Here is a 25,259-nt window from a genome sequence, read left to right as displayed (position 1 = left end):
AGCAGTCTTATGTTAGTTTGAGATTACTCTCTGAAAGAAAATTAAAATGTGTCACTGTTCTTTCCAAATGACTCCAGTGTGAAGCTTGGGCATCACACATGGATGAGTAACATATTTTCCTTCAAATGACGACCCACTAGAATGATCTTAAGGAGTTGTAATTCTTCACTTACAAAGCCGTATCAAACCAACTTTGATTAGGCAAATGTGTTCCTTTCTGTCGGAAATTAAATAATGGCGATGATAGGCTTCTAAATGGAAGGATGCAAATGTGCCCCTTGCTTTAATATTGTAGGAAAAGGGTTAAATAGTACATATTCAGATATGAAATCTGCTTTTTATGCATTTCAAAATCTTAATGTATTGAATAGTAACAAAATCTGGCGAACATTAGAACACAACATTTATGGTTAGCATTCAAAAGTGGTTTGTGTATATTGTGCAAATATTGCAACTCTAGCAGAGACTTTAATGATTTATATAAAAAGTAAATCTCTGAGATAATTTGTAATATTTGTCTGCAATATATCTTTTATTATGATTAAAATATTTGGTTATGTAAATAGTTTCAATTATATGAAAGGTGTACTTAAATTGTAGTCCCAATACTGGAATATTGTAGGGGCAAGGGAATAAGTGGGTTAGACCAGCAAATGAAATTTCTTAGAATCCTCAGTACTTGCTGAAAGTGACTGTGCCCAAGGATGTTAATTAACCTTCATTACTGATTTTTCTGAATTATATGTGAAAAAGAAAAGTAGGTATCAAGATTGTTAGCAATATTAAAACCAATGCTGGATAATACAAATAGAACATTTTTCTACTTGAAATTCAACAACGTAACCATTATTTTAATGCGTCTTGGAAAATGTGAAATTTTAATGGTATAAGTGGTGCAGTGGTCCTTGATGCTCCATTTATAAATGATAAGTGTTTCTGCAGGCCGTGTTCAGAGGTTATATTGTGAAATGTGTGACATGCCTTTTGCTTTAGCTGCTGATAATGTGAATTGAATCTTACCCATGATCTTCATTTCAACCCATAATGTTATACATTTAATGGTTCATATAAAAAAAAGGAGAAACAAATTTGACACATTGGGATTTAATTAAGAAAAAATGTAAGATGGTAAAATTTCAAGTTAAGTTGGTGGTTTCTTAAAAGACCTATTTAAATGTTGTTGTAAGTAGTACTTATTATATTTTCTTTGTCTTCTCACAAAATCTAGTGGTCTGTATCTTGCACCAGTGGCAAGACTACGGAATACTTGGGAAAAACTTCCAAGCAAATATGAAAAGTTATTTCAAGACCTTCAGGACCTCTTGGATCCCTCCAGAAATATGGCTAAATACCGCAATGTTCTCAACAACGAGAACCTGCAGCCTCCTATTATTCCTCTCTTCCCAGTGATCAAAAAAGATTTGACATTCCTGCATGAAGGTAACTCTGTTTAAAAAAAAATGACTGTGTTTCCATTTTTGTAGTTTGCTCTCCCTGGAGCACCACTACTCTCTTCACACCATAATTTCATAATTATTGCTACATTAGTTCAGTTTGCACTAGCATTTATTTATATTGTGTTTCACCAATCTCTTTACATTTAAAACTAAATATGCCAAATTTGAGAGAGATTTGCTGTATCTTATTGCCCTAAATGCAGTCATATACAGACTATACATCATACATCTCTTTTACCAGGATGTCCTACAAATTGAACATGTACTGAGCATGTTTCTTGGTAATCAACTGATCATTTCTCAATAGATTTGTATTAGCTATGTTATGCTACACTGGCAATACTCTGTATTTTATACATTGTTGTCCACCATGACTTGCTGCGCTGACTGCTATATATGTCACACTATTGCGTATTCAGGAGTAATTTTAATTTAGTTCCTGGCCTTAGCTGGTTAATATAAACAATTCAAACATCACAAATTTATCTGAACCACTCAAAGTTACTATATTGTGATTGCTTCCAGTTGTATCCTATTCTCTCCAGGAAGAAGCTTTGTCGCTACAGGCGGTGTTCTCTCTAATTTTTATTTTTGTTGTGTGCAGTCAATTTATTGCACTGTACAGTAAATTAATAATTGCCTAGGGCCATGTACAGCACAGCTTAGAGGGAGCATTGACCACAGGTCAGTGTATTTGTTTCCCAAAGGTACATTTGTGTATATTGTATCTGATATACGTCAGAGAGCCAAAGAAAGTAAATGTTGAAGACAAAGGTTTATTCTTGACATTGAGATTATACAAGCCTCTTACTTTTAAATTATGGGAAAATTACATAGTCCCAATATGACTTTGAATTTTTCAATAACAGTCTATGGTATAGAGACTAAAAGTTAGAAGAATTTGGAGAGCAGACTTCCATGTGATGGAGGGGCTCCAGGCCACTTGGCTGACCTGAACCCTAATGGTGGGTCCCACAGTAATCAATACTCCTCACCTCACTGGGTGTGCAGTCCTCCACTGATGCATCAAATACAATCTAAGCCAGAGGAACAGGAACTCCTGGTATAGGTATCCCAACCCCTGGCTCTGCCCCTTTTCAGTGATTTTTCTAGTAAGGGTGAAGGAAGGTTTAGGTCATCCTGCACGCCACAGAAGAAAGTGCAACAAATTCTTAATTTTTAAATTATTTTTTATTTTAAAAAAAAATAAGCAATCAGCTTCCTAACACAGGGCATGGTCATTGTCAAATACTTGATAACCTTTCTCTCAGGACCAGACAGACATTGGTGCCTCGAGCCGCCATGGCAATCTTTGTTTTCTGGAAGATTCTGCTGGTCTTCAAGCAGAGTTTTACAGCAAATCCCCCTCCAAGCCACACACCATCTTGATTTGAAACTATGTTGTTCCCTTTTTGTTACTGGGTTAAAAATCTGGAACTCCCTAAAAGGACTCTGGGTGTACCTACACCACTTGGACTGCAGCAGCTCAAGAAGGCACCACCATCTTCTCGAGGGCAATTAAGAATGGGCAAAAAAATCTGCCCTTGCCAGCGATCCTCACATCTCACGAATGAATAAAAAAAACAGACTTGCAAAAGCCCCTGAAAGATTTCACTCTTCTTTATCCATTATATTGGTAAACTTTCAAAGAATGCTTAAATATAAACTGAAAGACCATTGACCATTGAGAAGGCTTATTTATCAAACTGAGAAATGCTGGTGATACCAGAAACTGCATGCTGTTTGCCTAGGTTTTATTAAAACTCAACATCACTAAGCTACCTAGTTGAAAGGTGATGGATCTAAGCTGTGGAAGCTACTATCCAATTAGTTTCCTATGTTTATTTATGATGCCATATTTTTTGAAAAATCTAAATGTTCACATGAATAGTAGAAATAAAATGAATCCAAAAAGAGTTTTCTATGCTCATTGACACATTCACATCTACATTTTTGAGCTGAGTGCAAAATATGTGACAATCTTAACTTGAAAGCAGTATTGGTTAATTTTTGTGCTCAGGAAGGCAAGGATGTTAATGCTGGGAAATGGCTTATTTTGTGCTTTGTGAATGATTTTCAGCATCAATTATTCCCAGATTATATGACAATCTTCAGCCAGAAGTGCCAAGTGGATGATCCACCTCGGCCTCCTCCGGAGGTCCCCAACATCACAGGTGCCAGTCTTCAGCCAATTCTTTTCACTCCACGTGATGGCAAGAAACGGCTGAAGGCACTGGATAATGCAAAGGCTATGGGCCCTGACAATATTCCGACAATAGTACTGAAGACTTGTGCTCCAGAACTTGCCGCACCCCTAGCCAAGCTGTTCCATACAGCTACAACATTGGCATCTACCCAGCTATGCGGAAAATTGCTCAGCTATGTCCTGTACACACAAAGCAGAACAAATCCAACAATGCCAATTACCACCCCATATGTCTACTCTCGATCACCAGTAAAGTAATGGAAGGGATCATTAACAGTGCTATCAAGCGGCACTTGTTTAGCAATAACCTGCTCACTGATGCCCAGTTTGGGTTCTGCCAGGGCCACTCAACTCCTGACTTCATTACAGCCTTGATTCAAACATGGACAAAAGAGCTGAAGTCCTGAGGTGAGGTGAGAGTGACTGCCATTGGCATCAAGGCCACATTTGACCGAGTGCGTCATCAAGGAGCCCTAGCAAAACTGGAGTCAGTGGGAATTGGGGGAAAACTCTCCACTGGTTGGAGTCATACCCAGCACAAAGGAAGATGTTGTGGATGTTGGAGGTCAGTCATCTCAGCTCCAGGGCCTCACTGCAAGAGTTCCTCAGGGTAGTGTCCTCTGCCCAATCATTCTTCAGCTGCTTCATCAATGACCTTCCTTCCATCATAAGGTCAGAAGTGGGGATGTTCACTGATGATTGCACAATGTTCAGCACCATTTGTGACTCTTCAGATACTGAAGCATTCCATGTACAAATGCAGCAAGACCTGGACAATATCCAGGCTTGGGGTGGCAAGTAACATTCGCGCCACACAAGTATCAGGCAATGACCATCACCAACAAGAGAGGATCGCCCCTTGATGTTCAATGGCATTACCATCACTGAATCCCCCACTATCAACATTCTGAGGGTTACCATTGACCAGAAACTGAACTGAACTGGACTAGCCAGCAGGTCAGAGACTAGGAATCCTGCGTCGAGTAACTCACCTCCTGACTCCCCAAAGCCTGTTCACCATCTACAAGGCACAAGTCAGGAGTGTGATGGAATACTCCCCACTTGCCTGGATAAGGGTAGCTCCCACAACACTAAAGAAGCTTGACACCGTCCAGGACAAAGCAGCCCGCTTGATTGGCACCACATCCATAAACATTCACTCCCTCCACCACCGATGCACAGTAGCAGCATTGTGTACCATCTACAAGACGCACTGCAGGAATTCCTCAAGGCTTCTTTGACAGCACCTTCCAAACCCACAACCACTACCATCTAGAAGGACAAGGGCAGCAGACAGATGGGAATACCACCACCTGGAAGTTCCCCTCCAAATCACTCACCATCCTAACTTGGAAATATATTGCCGTTCCTTCACTATCGCTGGGTCAAAATCCTGGAGCTCCCTTCCTAACAGCACTGTGGATGTACCTACACCACATGGACTACAGCGGTTCAAGAAGGCAGCTCACCACCACCTTCTCAAGGGCAACTAGGGATGGTAAATAAACGCTGGCCCACATCCTGTGAATGAATAAAATAAAACTACGTTCAACTGCATAAGAAAACTCTTGGTATTTTGCGAATGAACATCAGATCTTTGAAGAAAATTTTTTACTGCCATTTGAATTTATTTCCAGTAGTCCTATCACGTAATCTTAAGGCCCTTCAGACTGACCCTTCAGAATGTAATAGAGTTGAAGAAAGCTTTCATCTAGGCTAGACTGAGCTCTGCCTGAACTTCTTTAGCAGAAATGATTCAGTGCTAGTCCGTGCTTGCTACAATTAAAGCCATTCCCTTAACTTTACATTTTTTATAATGTTTGCAGGCAATTATGTTATCATAGAATGGTTACAGCACAAAAGGAGGCCATTCCCCCATTGAATTAACACCAGCTTTCTGACAATTCAACCAGTCCCACTCCCTCCACCCCTGTTTTGCCGTAACCCTACAAAATTTTTATCTTCAGGTGTCTATCCAATTCCCTTTTGAAAGCCACAATTGAATCTGCCCCGCCAACACAGCAGTGCATTCCAAATCCAAACCACTCACTAAGTAATAAAGTGTTTTGCCATACCGGCTTTGGTTCTTTTGCCAGTCACTTAAAACCTGTGTCCTCTGGCTCTTGACCTCTCTGCTAAAGGGAGCAGTTTTTCTATCCACTCTGTCTAGACACCTCATGATTGTGAGCACTTCTGTAAAATCTCCTCTTAACCTTCTCTAAGAAAAACAAACCCAGATTTTCTAATCTTTACTCGTAACTGAAGTCCCTCACTCCTGGAACCATTCTTGTGAATCTTTTCTGCACCATCTCTAAAGCTATCACGTCCTTCCTAAAGTCAGGTACCCAGAATTGGGTACAATACTTCAATTAAACAAGAAGTAGGAGAGGAGTAGACTATATGGCCGCCAAGACTCCTCTGCCATTCAATAGAATCATGGCTGATCTTGGGCCTCAACTCCACTTTCCTGTCCACTGCCCAGATAATTTTGCAATACAGTACAATATAATCTCTGCTGGCTTTCTTTAATAAATACACTCTTTCCCAAGTGACAATTTTTTCCTAGATTATCATTTCTAAATGCTTTCTAACTACAGACTATCCCGTAATTGCTGGGTTGATCCTTACACAGTTTCTTGAACAAGGTTGTAACGTTTGCAATTTTCCAGTTTTCTTGCACCACCCTCATATCTGAGGAGTTTTAGAAGATTATGATCAATATCTTCACAATTTCCTCCTATTCTTCCTTCAGCCCACTGGGTTGCATCCATATTTGCCCTGGTAATTTATCAAATTTAAGAACAGCCAACCTTTCTAACACCTCCTTATTTATCTCAATTATCACCTCCTTCACTGTGACTTTGGAAGCATATTCTTCCTTGGTAAAAACCAGAAGCAAGACATTCATTTAATACATCAGCCATGCCTTCAGCCTCCATGCCTAAATCCCCTTTATGGTCCCTAATCAGCCATACCCTTCCTCTTACTACCCTTTATTAATTATATACCTATGGAAGACTTTTAGATTCCCCATTATGTTTGTTGCCATTCTCTTTTCAGACTCTCTTTTTATGTCTCTGTTTCTTTTTTTCACTGTACCTCTGAACTTTCTATACTGAGCCTGGTTCTCACTTGTATCCTCAGCCTGACATCTGTCATACTCCCTATCTTCTCCATTCTGGGAGCGCTGGCTTTGGTTGCCTCTCATGATCACCTGAACCATCTCCTCTTTGAAGGCAGCTCACTGGGCCATTACAGTTTTGCCTGTCCATCTTTCATCCCATAAGACCATAAGACATAGGCGCAAAAGTAGGCCACTTGGCCCATCAAGTCTGCTCCACCATTCAATTCGATTGTGGCTGATCTGATAATCCTCAACACTTGCCTGCCTTTTCCTCCATAACCCTTCATTCCCTTACTAATTAAAAATCTGTCTATCTCAGCCTTGAATATACCTAACGACCCAGCCTCTACAGCCCTCTGCGGTAAAGAATTCCACAGATTCACTATCCTCTGACAGAAGAAGTTCTTCCTTATCTCTGTCTTAAATGGGCGACCCCTTACTCTGAGATTATGCACTCTGGCCCTAGACTCTCCCACAAGGGAAAACAATCTCTCAGCATCTATCCTATCAAGCTCCCTAAGAATCTTAAATGTTTCAATAAGATCGCCTCTCATCTTCTAAATTACAATGAGTACAGGCCAAACCTACTCAACCTCTCTTCATAAGAAAATCCCTCCATACCCTGGATCAACCTAGTGAACCTTCTCTGGACTGCCTCCAATGCCAGTATATCTTTCCTTCGATAAGGGGACCAAAACTGTTCACAGTATTCTAGGTGTGGTCTAACTAGTGCCTTGTATAGTTTTAGCAAGACTTCCCTATGTTTATAGTCCATTCCCTTTGAAATAAAGGCCAACATTCCATTTGCCTTCCTTAGTACCTGCTGAACTTGTATGCCAGCTTTTTGTGATTCATGCATGAGAATCCCCAAATCCCTCTGTGCTGCAGTTTTCTTCAGTCTTTCTCCATTTAAATAATATTCAGCTCCTCTATCCTTCTTGCCAAAGTGCATAACCTCATATTTTCCCACATTATATTCCACCTGCCAAGTTTTTGCCCACTCACTTAACCTGTCTATATCCCTCTGTAGGCCCTTTGTGTCATCCTCACCACTTGCCTTCCCACCTATTTTTGTGTCATCCGCAAACTTGGCGAATAGTACATTCACTTCCGTCATCCAAGTCATTAATATATATTGTAGATAATTGTGGCCCCAGCACTGATCCCCATGGCACTCCACATCTTGAAAATGCCCCCCTTAACCCAACTCTCTGTCTTCTATTAGTTAGCCAATCCTCTATCTATGTTAATATACTGCCCCCAACACCATGGGCTCTTATCTTATTAAGTAGCCTTATGTACAGTACCTTATCGAACTCCTTTTGGAAATCCAAATATATTACGTCCACTGGTTCCCCTTTATCTATCCTGCTTGTTACCTCCTCAAAGAATTCTAATAGGCATGATTTCCCTTTCATGAAGCCATGCTGACTCTGCTTGATTAGATTATGTTATTCTAAATGCTCTGCTCTTACATCCTTTATAATAGACTCCAATATTTTCCCAATGACAAATGTTAGATGTTAAGCTAACTGGCCTATAGTTACCTGTTTTTTGTCTCCCTGTCTTTTTGAAAAAGGGTATTACATTGGCAGTTTTCCACTCCAATGGGGGAATGGCCTCCTTTTGGGCTGATTGGTTGGCAAGTAGACTTTGATTGGTAGAGGCGTTGCCATGGAGAATGCACCAGTGGATAGGAACTCTCAGTTAACTGCCAAGCATTGTTTAACATTTAAACCGGTAGCTTGACTCTGGTCAAGACATTCCACTGGGGAATGAACCAGTGAATAGCTGTCACTTATTTTGTTTAGCTGAAACAGGTGAAAAGTGTGTACATGTTCTTTGTGTCTGCAAAGAACAGGGCTATGTGTTTAATATATGTAGCTGGGATAATGGCTACCACGATCAGATCATTTCACGCTGTATATTACGCAAACTCATGAATGGGCCTAAGGCTGTCACTTTCAGTCCTGAAAAGTGCCCAGTCTACCTCAGATTACCCTGGAACAGCAAGGTATCTCGAAAATTTGAGCAACAGGTGAAGCTAACTGTTTCACACTGCTACTATGCAGTAGCTTCCAGTACACGCAAATGCGCCACACTGCGAGCCCGACTGACAATCTTAAATTGGTGTCAGCGTAATTCTTAACACACTGAGGATTATTTCGCAAATGTTGTCCAATTGTGGAATCACATCCATTGTTGGACACTATGCTTTGAGTTTTGCAAGCACGGGCTGGTTGGGTACGGTCCGTACCTTGCCCATTGCGAACAGCGAAAGGGACATGCTGTTTGATACGATCCACCAGTCTTTGGGACATACTGCCTACATACCTAGCATCACACTGGCACTCAAATTCATACACCACATTACTCATTTGTGTAATAGGCAGAACGTCTTTTTGGCTTGATGGCTACACCCTGTTAGTGGCGAATACCACTCATGTTGCTACTGCATAGTAGCATCGTGAAACAGCTAGCTTCATCTTTTGCTCAAATTTTCGAGATACCTTGCAGTTCCAGGGTAATCTGAGGTAGACTGGGCACTTTTCAGGACTGAAAGTGACAGCCTTAGGCCCATTCATGAGTTGCGCAATATACAGCGTGAAATGAACTGATCGTGATAGCCATTATCCCACAGGATAGTATCACAGGATACTATTTCAGTATCAAGCTTGCATGGTGAGTAAATGGCTTAGGCCCTATTTACGAGGTTGTGGATAAAGCCAATCTTATAGCGCATGGAACTGTAATAGTCCCAACGCGTTTATTGACCAGTGAAGGTAGGCTTGCAGTAGACATGGCAGACTTCTCAACTAGTACATCAAGGAAAGGGAGCTCAATCTACTGCTCCATTTCAAAGGTGAATTTGAGCTCAGGATGGATCCCAATAAGACACGTAAGAAAATTATTACATGCAGCTGTGGATTTCAATAAGCAAACATATCATCCATATTTTGGAAATATGCAAGGGTTAGAAAGTTGGGTGTCATTCCATTGAAGACACATTTCTCATGGAACCCAATGAAGATGTTTGCGAGAGTTAAGCCTAGAGGGGATCCCACGGCAACACAATCTATTTGTACATACATGGCGTCATTAAAGCTGAGCTCAGCTGCGTGAGTTGCTGAGATCATAAGCTGAATGAATACTGATTCACGCAATTGTGCTGTGTCTGGATCACCTTGATATATGTGGAAGATTGGGAAAACAACAGTGGCAGGGGATTCTATAGTTAGGGGAACAGACAGGCATTTCTGTGGCCCAACATGTAAATCCAGGATGGTATGTTACCTCCCTGATACCAGAATGTCAGTGGGTGGCTGGAGAGCACTCAAGATAGGAGGGTGAACAGCTGCAGCACAGATACATATGGCTTCCTTAAGTGGAATATTGGTGAATAGGCTAGCAATGTCAAATGAGCACATGGACACAGCATTGCTATCGATATGCAAGTCCTGCATGGTCTTCACAAATGTGAAGGAATTCTTCACCATGTATCTGGAAAATTTGCTCAAAACTGGTTCCAACCATTTGGCCAACTCATGCTTTGCAGAACCAGCATAGACAAGGTAGTGCTTAAAAGGACATCACTTTTGTGCGTCTTGGGCACCAGGAGTAATACAGAGATTGCTGGCATTGAGATCCTACTTGCTAGTCTCCCTTCTAGCTCCTTAAAATCCGCCTAGGTGACCTCATCCCTCTTTCCGCCCATGTCACTGGTACCAATATGGACCATGACCTTTGGCAGTTCACCCTCCTACCTCAAGTGCTCTCCAGCCACCCACTGACATTCTGGTATCAGGGAGGTAACATACCATCCTGGATTTATATGTTGGGCCACATAAATGCCTGTCTGTTCCCTTAACTATAGAATCCCCTGCCACTGTTGTTTTCCCAATCTTCCCCCCTCCCCCACACTACACAACTGGGCCGTCCATTGTGCCATGCAATTGGCTGTGGCTATACTTCACAGGTGAACCATCACTCTCACCTGTATTCAGAACTGAATGCCATTTGGAGAGTGAGATGCACTGAGGGGTTCCTGCACTATCTGCCTGGCCCTCCTTGACTACCTGTCAGTCAACCATTGCATTTTTGCCTGCACACCCTTTAGCTATGAGGTTACCACCTCCAGAAATGATCCGTGAAACTCTCAGCCTTGTGTTTGCACTACAATGTCGCCTGTTGCTGAGCTCTGAAACTCGGAGCTCGGATTGCTGGCGACACTGCTTGCGCATGTGGTTGTCCAGGACAGGGGAAGCGTCCTGGAATTCCCACATGCCACAGGGTGTGCACTCCACTGAACCGAGATGCCCTGCCATGCCTCCATGTATTAGACTAACTAAAACTTTACAGAAGTAACTGAAGACTTGCATATAAAAAAGGTTCATTAATTTAATAAAGTAATATTAAGTTACAAATTCTTAGCTCCAAGGTTGACACACCACCCCACCTAGCTTAAAGTGCAAAAACAAAGCTACAGTATTCACCAACTAATCACCTGCTGTCCTGTGACATTACTCCTTGATTTTTTTTTTGTTGGTTTATGGTTCAATTTTGAGTCCTGCAATGTTCTGGTCTCTGCTGCTCTCGCCGTGCTGTTTTATATCTTTAGTCCTTCCCCATGGTGCTCTAGTCTCCACTGCTATCACACTTTTTATAACTTCAACTCTCTCCTGTGATACTCTGATGTAAAATCCTAGAGAAGATGATTTATTTAAAGAAAGCAAAATCAGGAGAATCATAGGTCTAACTATGCAGACTAAACTTTCAAAAAGTCATGTATATAAATACAAATAATATGTGTCTTTATAATTGCATGTGATTTCCCTTTAACATTCAAATTTCATTAATCAATTTGCAAAGTCCAGGGTAGCATTACTGTTAACCATTAATTGCTCTACCCTGATTTATGGTTCATGCAGTCTTCCTCCTACCAACATCCCTAGCATTGAAATCAATATACATGTGCAGTTCATACTCTAATTCATTCCTTCTTAGAACTTTGAAACATTGAAATTCCCTAATGGGATATTGGTCTTTCACCTGGATTCTCTGGAAGTAGAGTAGACATTTTCATGTAAAATAGAGGTTTGTCTAGCTGCCTTTGTCAGGAGTCATTTTATTTTTCCTTCCTTAGGGAATGATTCCAAAGTGGAAGGCTTGGTGAATTTTGAAAAGCTACGGATGATTGCCAAAGAAATCCGTCATGTTGGCCGTATGGCTTCAGTTAATATGGACCCTGCTGTTATGTTCAGAACAAGGTTAGTGTTATCTAGTCACAGAATAATGGAATTCATAGCAGTGTAATCTGAGTCAATTAAAATTATTCAACGTAGAGAATAAAATACCTACTCGGAAAGGGCTAGCTGTGGACAAAAATGCCTCTTCTCTTTAAAAGAATAAGCACAGTTCAGATTGTTTCTATGCAGAAGACACAGCAGCAATGGTGCTCTGAGAATAGATAATAACTTGCTTTCCATTGATGTAATCTGCCTGATACCAAAGTACTAAGAACCGCATAATCTAGCACAAAAACATGTTATTATGTTGTAATTGTTTTAATTATTTTAGTGCTGTATGTTTTTGGTGCCTAATATCTGTTATACAATGTTTCACAATAGGTTTTTTGAAATGTCAATTTTTCCTTCTGTGGTGCAATGCTTTTCAAAGGTCTTACTCTAGCATGGTGTAGAAGTATCTTATATTTTATAGCATTGAACAAGATCTAAATTAAGGCATCAAATGGTTCCTATTTATTACTGTAAGTGAAGAAGTTGTGTACGGTCCTATATTTCACACTTGTACTATTTTGATTTTCTAAAATCTGAAGCGCTAAATCAGCTGGAGTTTGTAACCTGTGATGGTGCCAAACTGCAACTTATAACCAAAAAAGCTGTACTATCTTGAATAAACCAAAGCCCTCTCAGAGTTCCTACTCTCATATTTCCAGTAAAGTTCCTCCTGGATATCTCTATTAAAATAAAATGAGAGAGTACATACACATAAATCATCAAGGAATTGCATGCAGTAAGCTAACATGCACTGTTTTCAAAAAATTAAAATGGACCTGTTGATTTAAGATGAGCGGTCAGGCTGGTTGTTATTCTGCTTTTTCATGATTGTCCTTGTCATTGAAGCGGCAGAATACACAAACCAAACAGTTTAATGTTGGGTTTGTCAGTGGTCCTTGTACATTTGGTGCTATTGAAGTAGGACTGATATTTTACAAGTATTTGCTCTAGAATTAAGTCAAAATAATATTTGCAGCATTGTAAAGAATACCTATTTTGTTTGCTTCAGAAATATGACAATATGTTGAACAAATATTGACTTTGAATTTAGGGCAAGATTTTCAACTTGCTGCCACCAGAAATTAATTTAGGCGGTTTCTCTAATAGGCAACCCACAAATGTCAGTTTTACTCTGGGATGGCAAGTTAAAAATCCAATCCAATTAACCGAAGCTACAATCTGCACTACTACAAAAGTACATTCCCTATAAAGAAATATAGCATATTTAACACTGCTTTACACCATTATTAAAATGCTATGTTGAGATAAATATCTGGTACCTATCTGCAAGGATTAAAGAAATCCAGGTTTGCGATGGATCTGTGCATTCTGGATATTAGAAGTTCTTTTCCTATCGATTATACAATTGTACCTATAAATGGACAGAATGTTTTTTGCATTTACTTTATTTTTATAGAGAATGATGGCAAAACAAAATCTCCAAATAGTCTTCAATATTCTATGAAATTTCATTATAAACATATTAAAGTTAATATTAAATTACTTTCTACATTGAAGGGCGAAAGTTACTCTGACTGGACTGGGAAATGTTTGCATTTAACTCAGTATGGTTGATCGTGGTCAGTTTCTGTGTTGCGATGACTGAAGTGACTGGACTGTGTTATGTCCCTTGGCTTCTGTTACTGCATGTCTGAGATCTGGTCTTTTCTGTCTGAGCTTGTGATCTTTCTCTGTCTTTCTTCTTAATCCACGCTTCAATATTCATGGCTCTCACTTACAGGAAGAAGAAGTGGAGAAGTCTGGGGTAAGTGGTGTACTGCAGGCACCAAGGATGTTTTTTTTGCCATTTTGCATTTTCCCTCTCTCTGCTTCCTTTAAGCTTTAAAATTTTTCAGTTTAACCCTTTTGTGCTCTGGCCTCATTTTGGATGATCTTTAACTACTCACATGAGTCTGTTCTAACATTGCTTAGGCTACTAAGGTCATTTGAGCGACTTTAGAAGCAATAGCTTCAAAATCATTAAAGCACCCAGTCCCTTAAGAGTTACATATTTAATGATGGTTTGAAAACAACTATATATATAAAATAAATTCAGAGAAACAATAACTGTTCAAAATAAATATTTTAAAGACAGACATCAGGATGAAATTGGCAACTGTAATTTTGTGGACAATTATTTATTATAATCACAATATGATTATCCTACCTTTCTTACATCATTAGGGTAGCTTGGGTTTGTCTTATGGTTTCATCAGTGGTTCCGTTTCATGTTGGGCTTGTATCTGGTTTTATCTGCAGTTCAGCTTAATGTTGGGCTTGACAGTAGTTAATGGACGTGCAATTTAATAAATTTGGGTGCTTGTAAATGTTAAATTTGTTTTTATTTACTGTAACTTTACAGGGAAAATTTTGCCAGATATTTATACATAATTTTTTTAAAATACAATCAATGTAATTTTTATTCTAAAGTTTTATTCTAAATAAATATAAATATTTACCTGTATTTAGGGGCATCCTGGTAACTCAGGTGATGGGAGTGATTTTTGAAGTCTCAGCATTCAGTGACTTTTGGGCTGAGCTTCAAATGGACTGCGGTGCATTACTGTTTTGTTTTTTGATCTTATGCAGAGCTTCCATTCTATGAGGGCTGAGAAGAGTGTACCTTCCTGCTGATCATAAAGTGGCATAGAGTACTATTGAGACAATTTTGTTTTTAATATTTATTACAGGATTTATTACAACTGCTGTTTAACATCAGCCCTGCATGAGCTTCGACTCCTACTCCAACTCTTCTGCCGGAGTAGCAGCTTCTTTTAAATTAGTGGGCAGAGATGCTCATAGTGGTGTAAACTTTGGTTCCCAACTTGAAGCAGAATAGGGTTATTTGCAGAGTAGTTGCTGGTTTTTATTTTCCTTTCACTCTTCATTCCTTTTCTTTCATTTTTGTCTGTCTGACTTATGGAATGAGGCATGTGTTATTTTGAGCTTGAACAAGACTGACCTCAATCTGACCTTTGCATGTCCAGTCTTTGACGTTCCATGCTGAAACCAGCGGCGTCTCTCTCTCTTTCTCTCCACTGTGGCAGGTCGCTTAGCCAGGGCAGTACAAATGCTGCTGTGCTGGATGTGGTACAGACAGGGGGACACAAAAAACGGGTACGCCGCAGCTCATTTCTCAATGCCAAGAAACTCTATGAAGATGCACAGATGGCTCGGAAAGTAAAACAATACCTGGCAAACCTTGATCTGGATATGGATGAAGAAAGCCTGCAGGCACTGTCACTGCAGTGTGAGCCAAGTACTAATACGTGTAAGTCATAGTTTTTTTATGTATTCTTTGATAATATGTTGATGTATTTACATTGTATCAGATTTCATTACATTGTGAGTTAAAGGAAACATTCAATTTCATCCCAGGTGTGAGAAACAATAAATTACAATTTTGAAATAGTTTATTAAAATACCAGTTATCTTGACTTTCAATACACATTTTGTTACAAAAGAAATAATTTATATTATGGTTCTTCTACATAATTAGAATTAGGTAATCCATTATGACAGTAAGATTTAAAATTCCTTGTGATCACCTAGAGCAATTTATAACATCCTTTCACAGGCAGTGTTTTAACTAAATTTAATGCCTGAATGTTTCCTTAAAAAACCAAAGTTTAATTATCCATTGAGTGAACCAGATTTCATGACTAATATGCCAATCACATTTCAGCAGATTGAAGCTGCTGTCATTGCTCTTTATTTTGGAGGCCCAAGAAAGTGGGCCCTTTGCTCAACCAGTTTAAGCTATCAACACTGAAATGTACATTAATATTACAGTTTAAACAGCCCCTGTTTCACTTGCTCAAAACCTATTATATTTCTAACTTTTCTCAGTTCTGATGAGAGGCCGTAGAGCTGAAAAGTTAACTCTATTTCTCTCTCTACAGAGGCTGCCAGGTCTGCTGAGTCTTTGCAGCATTTTCTGGTTTTATTTCAAATTTTCAGGATCCACAGTATTTTGCTTTTGTGTGTAGAATAGACTCCATGACAGTGCTGTATTGATGAGCACCTTATGGACAAATAAGATTAAGAAAGGGATTGACAGTTGTAAAGATAAAGTCAGATGGAGACAATCAAATAGCAATGTGATGGCTCCCTGAGTTACTGTACTTTTGGCGACCTCATACCTATGAAGGTAACAGACTTGTGGTGTATAACTTAGGATGTCAGATTACATAGGTGTTAGAATGCTTTAACACTGTTTTCCCTTGGGTGACTGGAAGAAACTTTCCCGGACATTTCCTTTGAGGAGAGAGAGTGGGTTGGGTTGCATCCAAAGTAAACCAGATTTCACATAGTTTATGAAATGGATGTTCTGGGGCATATGACCATTTCTTGATCCACGCTTTATCATCATCTCGGCATTGGTTATTAATGAGCCTTCAACAGCAGTAACCTAATTTCCAAGTACAGGTCCAACAATTTCAACTCCGGTCTCTTAACTATACAAAATGTTTATAGTGTCGGCAGATAGATTTGAAATATGCAAAAATGTGTTAATGAGAAATCTTTTAAAGTTCTTTTTAAAATGGCTCTGAAAATGATTCTTCATAAAATTGGTAGTACCACTATAATGGCAGGCAGGTACAAGGGCGGAAACTAATGTAATTACCTTCATGAGTGGTAAATTTAGTTACACTAACTATTTCAATAAATATTTTACTCTTTTTGATAAATATTACAATTAACAAGTAATAAAGAGACAGATTGATTAGGTTGTAATTGTAGATGCTATACTGCCAAAAGTACATGTTTAAAATCTCAATTTCTGTGTTTTATTTGGTAGTTAGATGGTTAAGATAATGCATACAGATCAGATTCATTGACTCATGTACTGTAGCTGCATTAATTGTTTGGAATTTGGTTTCAGTCATGGAATAAGACCTGGATGTAGTTGACACATAACTTTACAAAACAATGAAATACACAGCCAGAGTTTGATTTTTAACAACTATCTACTGATTTCCAGTGGTGGTGGTGATTATGGGTCATCCATGGACTGAGACAGTGTTATGATACAGCAGTTGGTAAATGCTGAGTTGTTTAAATCCCAGAGGGATACTTGAACAACTGTCATAACCTATATTTTCAATTGGTATGTTTGAGATGCAGCTCTGAATTCAGGAGTAAGACCACCGAGCCTCAAAATGTTTTTTTAAAATGTCCAATTTTCCCTTGAAATTTCAAACTCTTGATAACCCATCTGCGAACAGATTTTCTCTATCAGCAGCATGTATAATCCGTAGATAAAATGTTGTAATATTAGAGTCCACCCGAAAAGTTTTGCACTTTGTCTCGAAATTTGTCCAGAATCTTCAGAGGATTGTGGTCTGTCTAAACAATTGTTTCTGATGAATTGTTTGCATCATAAATTTCAAAATGCTGCAATGCTAACACCAAACCCAACATCTCATTTTCAATCGTTGTATATCTTCTCCATTGTACATTCAGCTTCCGTGAAAAATATCCTATCGGTTTTTCAATTCCAGTGTTATCGTCATGTAACAGTACGGCCCCAATGCCTAAATCGCTCGCGTCAACGGCCAACTTAAATTGCTTCGCGTAATTGGGTACTGCCACAATTGGTGTTGTAGTTAATACAGTTTTCAAACTATCAAATTACTTCTGACACTCCAGCGTCCATTGAAACTTCTTGTTCTTTTTAAATAGTTGTTAGTGGAGCAACCACACTGCTAAAATTTGGTACAAATTTCCAGTAAAACCCACTCATGCCCAAAAATCTCAAAACTTCTCGTTTTGTTGTAGGCGCTGGGAAATCCACGATATCCTTGACTTTCACATCTCTCAGAGCCACCTTACCATGTCCAATGGTATGGCCTAGATACGTAACTTGCGCTTTTGCAAATTCACTTTTAGCCAAGTTCACCACCAAATTAGTTTCTTGTAATCGAGAAAATAATTCTTCCTGATGCTGTAAATGCTCCTCCCACGTCTGACTGAAACTATCAGATCATCAATATAAACAGCACAATTGCTTGGATCTGCAATTACTTTGTTTGTCAGTCTTTGAAATGTCACAGGTGCATTCTTCATACCTAATGGCATGACTTTAAACTGATATAGTCCATTTGGCGTCACAAAAGCCGACATCTCCTTTGCTCTTTCTGACAATGGTACCTGCCAGTATCCTTTTAGCATGTCAATCTTTGTGATAAATTTCGATTGTCCCACTTTCTCAATGCAACCTTCCAACCGTGGTATAGGATAGGAATCCGCTTTTGTCACCGCATTCACTTTTCAAAAGTCCATACACAGTCTTTATGTTCCATCCAGATTCGGGACCAGTACAATAGGCAAACTTCAGTTACTGCAACTAGACTCGATATCATTTTGAAGCATGAATTCAATTTTTCTGTATTTGTGATTAATTTGCTGAAATTAATCTATAAGGATGTTGCCTTATTGAAGATAAAACTTGTACAGACACATCATGTATAGGTAAATCTGTCTTCCCCAACTTATTCCCACAAATAGGTTTGTGTGACTGCAATAGCTTTTCCAAATCACTTTGACGCTTGTTTGGAAGGTAACTCAATATTTCATTTAAATTTTCAAACATCCCCTCATCCAATTTGATTAGAGGAAAATCAATTTGAGTCTTGCACCACTCCCACTAATACCTCCTTTTGGTCCTCTTCCCTGTCAAAGTACTTTTTAAGCATATTTACATGACACACCCTCTGCTTCTTTCTTCTATCTGGAGTAGTTATTAAAAAAATTTACTTCGCTCAATTTCTTTTCAACCCTGTAAGGCCCACTAAACCTTGCATTTAATGAATCACCTAGTCCTGTTAACAGCACTAGTACTTTCTCTCCAGAAATAAAGCTGCGAGCTGTCGCGTTCTTATTGACCTTCATTTTCATTACTTGCTGTGGCATCTTTAAATGTTCCCTAGCCAACTCTCATGCTCTGTTCAATCTTTCCATGAAATTTGATACGTAATCCAGGAGAAAAGCTTCTAAATTTTGACCCACCAATTTCTCATAAATCAATTTCAGTGGTCCCCTTACCTCATGACCATAAACTAGTTCAAAAGGGCTAAAACCAGTTGATGCATCAGGAGCGTCTCTAATAGCAATTAACAAGAATGGAATTTCCCTATCCCAATCCTGTGGATAAACCTGACAGTACGCTCTCATCATAGTTTTTAAAGTTTGATGCTATCTTTCCAAAACCCCATGTGGCTCTGGATGGTAAGGTGTTCATTTAAATTGTTTTATCCCCAAATTGTTCATTACTTCCTTAAACAGTTGTGACATGAAATTTGACCCCTGATCTGATTGTATTTCCTTAGGTAAACCATACCTTGTAAAAAATTTAGTTAACTCCTCCACAATCTTCTTAGTTGTAATCTTTCTTAAAGGTATCACTTCAGGAAACCTTTTAGACACATCCATTATTGTCAGTAAGTACTGATTTCCACTTTTAGTATTAGGAGGGGTCCTACACAATCAATCATGACCCTAGTGAAAGGTTCTTCAAATGCTGGTATTGGAATTAAAGATGCCGGCTTAATCACTGCTTGTGGTTTTCCTGTTACCTGACATGTATGACATGTTCTACAGAATTTGACTACATCTCTATGCAATCCTGGCCAATAAAAATGTTTCTGTACTTCTGCCTTGTCTTTCTAATTCCTAAATGCCACCCCCCATTGGAATTTCATGAGCAATTCTCAGAATCTCATGTACCTCCCTCCAGTTTTCATTTGCTGAAACATGATCCGCCTTCATTTTCTCTTTAAAATATCACCTGTAAGGTAATAACATACTGGAATACATTTTGATTCTGTTTCTGAGTAAGCTAACTGATATAACTGTTTTAATTGCAAATCATTTTTCTGCAACTCCACTAACCTCCTCAAGTTAAACGCTTCAACTGAATTGTCCTGTAGTCTTTTCTCCTGAACAGTGTTATCAAACACAGTGCCAACTAATTGGATTTCAGTACCTTCTCCCTGCCTGCAAACTGCCTGCCCTTCATGTTTTTCTTGTTTCAACCTGTGTGCCTGTGATCTTGCTATCACACAATCCGGAAACAATCCAGGATGCTCTCTCTGTAACACCTCTGTTGAAAACATTTCTACAAGCTGTTCAACTACCATAGGCATCACCCACATTTGTGATCCAGGTATATTATTACCCAAAATAAATTGAAACACTGCAATGGGCAATTTTTCTACCACCCCAACAATAACTTCACCTGCTTTCCATTTACTCTTTAAATTTACCTTCCACAATGGATTAGGTTTAGAATCTCTATGAACCCCGCTTATTATCACCTGTTCCTGCAGTACTCCCTCTGAAAAACAAATGTCACTATCCCACAACATTAAGGATTGACGAGCCCCTGTGTCTCTTGAAATTTTAACATCTTGTTGTTTATTTAAAAAATGCGAAGACATGGCATGTGCGGTATGCACTATTTAAAATATATTTTGATGTAGAAATATTAGACTGGTTGGGTTTACTGGGTTGCAGAACCATCTGCACTTTCTGCTCAGGCCCCATTTCTAAAGAAAGTAATTAAGAGCTCACACTGGTAAAGCTCAGTGGTACTGCAGTTCATTCTATCTGTCTTGATAGTACTTTAAAAACTAAAACTTGGAACTTTTTTTTTTGCTCCTTGTGTTTACTCCTTCTCCACAACTTCTAAAACGGCAAGGCAATCATTGTTTTAAAAACTGTTCTTTCCAGCTTTGGGTCTTGCAACCTGCAGCAATAAAAGGGCAGAATTTAATGCCCGCCGCCCATGCAGGAGCAGGCTGAAGGTGATTTGGGACATTTTAATCAGGCAGGAAAGCACGAGGTGGAGAGCTCTTCGACTGCTGCCTATCCCCCAATCAAGTCAGAGGCAGGGAAAGGTGACGTAGGCCTTCCAATCCCTAAGCCAATTAAGGTCCATAAGTGGCCAATTAAGGGCCACAAGCACCTCTCATCTCTGCTACTGCTTTGGTTGGGTGTATGTGTGGATGGGCGTGGGCAGGCGGGGTTGAGGTATCCTCCTGATTGTAGACCCTGTGGAAAACCCCCCAGTGTCTCACACCATCCCCAGCCCCCTCACTGGTACCTGCTTGGCTGGTTCCAGACAACCCAACAAAATTAACTGTCCTCCAGGCCCCCAGCACTGCTCCTGGTCCTAGGCCTACTGCAGTCCCAGCAGGGGCTGTCATTCTGATTCATTGGCACCTCTTGGAGTTGGTGTCTTTGCCTCCAAAGTCCTTGGAATCCCAACAGCAGGCAGATAAGTGCCTGACTGGGACTTAATCTGGAAATGGCTATGGCAGGGTTAAGCAGGTGGATGAGGCCACTGCCCAAGCAATTAAATTGAGCCGTATGTTACACTTTTGAATCAAAAAAGCAGGAACCAAAAATAAAAAAATCAAGCAATACCAAAGTGTTGGGAAGTAAATCTAATTGCAGCATATTTCATTCCCCAAATCTGAGGTAAACATTTCTTTTTAAGTGTCAGCAAGCTTAAGTTTTGAAATTCCAAGTTGGAATCTTGCATTTTCAATGTAATCTGTACATATATACTTTTTCTTCATTGACATCTAGTACCCAAAAGCACAGGCGAAAAGAAAGTAGGAAAACTTTCAGATACATCTCCAGTCGCTCCAAGATCAGGGGTGCAACATCAGAAGCAGCAACAGCAGAAAGTAAATCAGGCCCTTCAGGTCCCAGCTGTTTCATTGTATCCATCACGCAAGAAAGTGCAAGTTAAAGACCTCCCTCCATTTGGTAATAAAATTTTTGGAAATAATTTTCTGCTATGTTTTTGAACTGAGTGTTTGCGAGCTTCCTTCTACAAAGTGTGTCTGATAAATAACCTCTCCTGAAGAGTCAGTTCAATATAATAGGAAATGTTTTTGTTATAAGGACTTGTGAATTCCAGTAGCTTTTCTTTATTATTGTATGTTTGTTCAGCATTATTTTGCTTTTTATGTGTTGAAATGGAAAAAGGTTATCTGCATTACTACTTTAATTTCTGTCCTTAAGGTACACATTCTCCTCAAGCTTTGAAGAAAATTCTGTCCTTGTCTGAAGAAGCAAACCTGGATCGGAATAAAAAGCAGGCAGAAGATACTATATCAAATACATCATCTCAGCTGTCATCTCCTCCCACATCTCCTCAGACCTCACCAAGGAAAGGTAGTATTTTAGAAAGAAAATGCAACAGATCCCAAGATGGGCCCATTCCCAAAACCATGCAAAACCAGTGTATTTGCTAATGAGATGTGATATAGTCACTGATATGATCTGAGATTTTCAATCTACTGCAGGCATATTTTTGACTGCTTATCCCATATGCCCAAAACTGTCAGGTCTCCACCCTCTAGTGGTCATTCATTTGTTATGTGCACTTTTCGTGTAATGGGAGATAACTGGGGCTTGATTTTCAATCAGGAGTCAGGAACCAGAGATGGCACCTAGTTTCAGATCGCCACCCCACACAGTGTGCTTTAGGCATGGGGATTTTCAATTCTTCAGCCAATTAAAGGCCAGGGAGTAGGATTGTCCTCCAAACAGAGACTGTGGGCAGACTCCGAATGCTGGAGGGCCAAAGGGAGACCCTCCAGGACTCCGTCTAGCACCTCTGGCCAAGGTGGCAACTGCCAATCTGAAATTGGAGTCTGCAAAAGACAAACAAGGGTGATTTTATCTTGATATTTTCAAAAGCCACAGCTGCCTGCCATGATCTTGGAGAGGGAACCCTTCCAGGTGACTGCCAGCAACCGCAGCTGTAGCCCAGCTACCATTATGGGTTCAGGGAGGAGACATCGTCCAGGCCAAATGTGGGTTGCCCACAGTGCTGACTGTAAATTCCAGTTGGTGTGGGAATGGGGCCTATTAGATTAACAATAATTGGCCTTAGTTGACTGTGCACCGCCAATCTGACCCTGAGCCACCCTCATTCAAAATCGCTCATGGTCAGGATTGTGGCAGCAACCGGCATGGAGGTCGGTGGTGCCAAATTATGTGCCACCCCGCCTCCAATCTGGACCCCAAAGCGTTTTAAAAATCTAGCCCATGGTGCTTGCTAGTCTTAAAGTGTCCAATATGGTAAAGTCCCGCCATTTGTGGTGGTTACGTTCTCATGAAACCTCAAAGCAGTGAAATCGCAAGTGTCAAACATGCTTCACAATGGGAGTCAATTAGATAGGTTCCAGCAATGGGAAGCATTGGTTTGTGTAGTTACTGTACAGAAAATTGTGGTATGCGACAGACTGCAGGGGTGCCTCTTGAGTTCAATGTTGTAACAAAAGAATTCAACTACAGGCTCATCTTTTGTAAGCTCCAAGACATGCATGGAAAATTTTTAAAAGAGACAATCCTTGTTGAAGAAAAGCATATGACTCACCTCAGACATGCGTAAAATTAAAAACAAATAATTTCAAAATATCTTCATTTTAAAAAATAATGAAGTAACATTCTCTTTAACTCTGACTATTGTGCATTACCCCTCCTCTCATTCCCAAGTTCTACTGAATCAGATATTGACACATTTACATAACAAGACAAATAAATTGGTAAACATTTCAAAATTGAACAGAGCCACTATTGCAGCAGAGATTCAGATATTTCCAGGTTAATTTCTCTGTTTGAACTGCACTTCAGCTGCAATCATTCCTGGCACCGCCTCTCACCCCTGTTGGACAGGTGCTTAAAAAAAAGAAAATTAAATGACCATGGCAGGAATAATGGAAGGAATCTGCTTCCAGAGACTTCGACACTATCTCCCTGTTAAAAGGTGCCAAGGGCTCTGTTCCATCATGGATCAGCACCAACCGCAGCCACATCTGCCCAGAATAGAATTAATAAAATGGGATAAATTTCATTTAGAATGAAGGGTCTTAAATGAGAGAGAGGGGAAAAAAACACCGATATGCGAACAATTGCTCTCTCAATGGGTGATCTGGTGTACAAAGGCTTTTGCGCGGGTAAGTGAATACGTGAATAAGGAGATTGCGAAAGGTGGGACTTTACTGTTCCTATTTTTCTCAAAAACAAAGGAGCTTCTCATAGCAGAGTATGCTGATAAACATGGCTCAACTGACAAATGGCAAAATTATTTTACAATAACATTTTACATTTAACCTACTATTATTAATTGTGGCATTAAAATACTGTCTATTTTCACACCTCGAATAATACAACTGACTCCAGGTGCTTTGTAAATTTTATTCATTGTAATGGTGTAAATAATTCAGCTGTTTCTCCATTTCCCCCTACCTCCATAGAAATAATTTAAGTTCCCACAGATACATTTGCTTTGTGTTTAATATTTGCACCCCGTCATTTTAAACCACAATTGACCAGCATGGCAAGCAATCCCATTGTAAATTGTGAGGAAAAAAGTTCTGTTTCCCCTGTTCCACTTGTTGGCTCAGGTCTTGTACTGCATAATTATGTGACCTTGTGAGAGCATAAATGTTGAAATATTTTGCTCCATCACTGCATTGACTAATAGCTGCTTAGCATGACAGAACTTAGTGGTTTACAATTGAGTTAATGATTTTTTAGTTCAACCTATGTGTTTTCTGCATTGGAAGAATTCGATAAGTCCTTGAATGGAACCATCATCTCATCAGTGACACAGAACACATTATCAACAGGAATTAGCCTGAGCCTCCAGAAGAAAATTATTTTCCCACTAATGGAAAATATTGTCCAATCCTGTTTTCAGGATGCAAGAGTTAGATAAACCCATTTTTTCACTTCTTCCAAGCTGTGTCCCATGCAATAAAGCAGTGCTTATATTTTTCACTATTATGTAATTGAAGATTACTGTTGAAAACTAGTAATTCAGCAGTAATAGCAGAAATTCACCAGATTACATGATTATGAAAATGTGCATTCTCCTTTAAATAATATTTATTTTGTGTTCTTTCAGTAAAGATTAGAGTAAACCTTTGTCATGCCTTTCATTTTATGACAAGTGTTAAAACATTGTCAGTGCACGGATAACAGCCAGTATGAGAACATGTCATTTAACAGTTGTAGGCCTTAATTCATGCCAGGATATGATTATCTGATGTACTGTGAATTTGCCAGTTAGAGTACATGGTAGTTATTTTCTAAAAGTTTGGAGTAATTGTCTTTGTGTGTCCAGGTATTTAATATTGTAGACAATCTGT

The 25,259-nt window shown here is 39.4% G+C and overlaps 1 protein-coding gene across 6 annotated transcripts in view; it reads left to right on the top strand.

Moving 5' to 3' along the window:
- rapgef2b (Rap guanine nucleotide exchange factor 2b) overlaps nucleotides 1-25,259 on the top strand; it is a 534,998-nt gene that overhangs the window by 451,716 nt on the left and 58,023 nt on the right. For 5 of the 6 annotated variants that reach the window (XM_078540432.1, XM_078540414.1, XM_078540440.1 and 2 more), the window contains 6 exons: nucleotides 1,229-1,440; nucleotides 11,931-12,054; nucleotides 13,826-13,849; nucleotides 15,132-15,355; nucleotides 21,679-21,861; nucleotides 22,120-22,272. In XM_078540432.1, the coding sequence (XP_078396558.1) occupies nucleotides 1,229-1,440; nucleotides 11,931-12,054; nucleotides 13,826-13,849; nucleotides 15,132-15,355; nucleotides 21,679-21,861; nucleotides 22,120-22,272 (920 nt within the window). The remainder of the gene's footprint in view (nucleotides 1-1,228; nucleotides 1,441-11,930; nucleotides 12,055-13,825; nucleotides 13,850-15,131; nucleotides 15,356-21,678; nucleotides 21,862-22,119; nucleotides 22,273-25,259) is intronic. The other variant, XM_078540424.1, reaches the window with a different exon arrangement.

Source organism: Cetorhinus maximus, chromosome 1 (assembly GCF_964194155.1).
Source record: "Cetorhinus maximus chromosome 1, sCetMax3.hap1.1, whole genome shotgun sequence".
In the NCBI taxonomy this organism is placed as follows: domain Eukaryota; kingdom Metazoa; phylum Chordata; class Chondrichthyes; order Lamniformes; family Cetorhinidae; genus Cetorhinus; species Cetorhinus maximus.
This window is presented reverse-complemented; position numbering and strand designations above follow the sequence as displayed.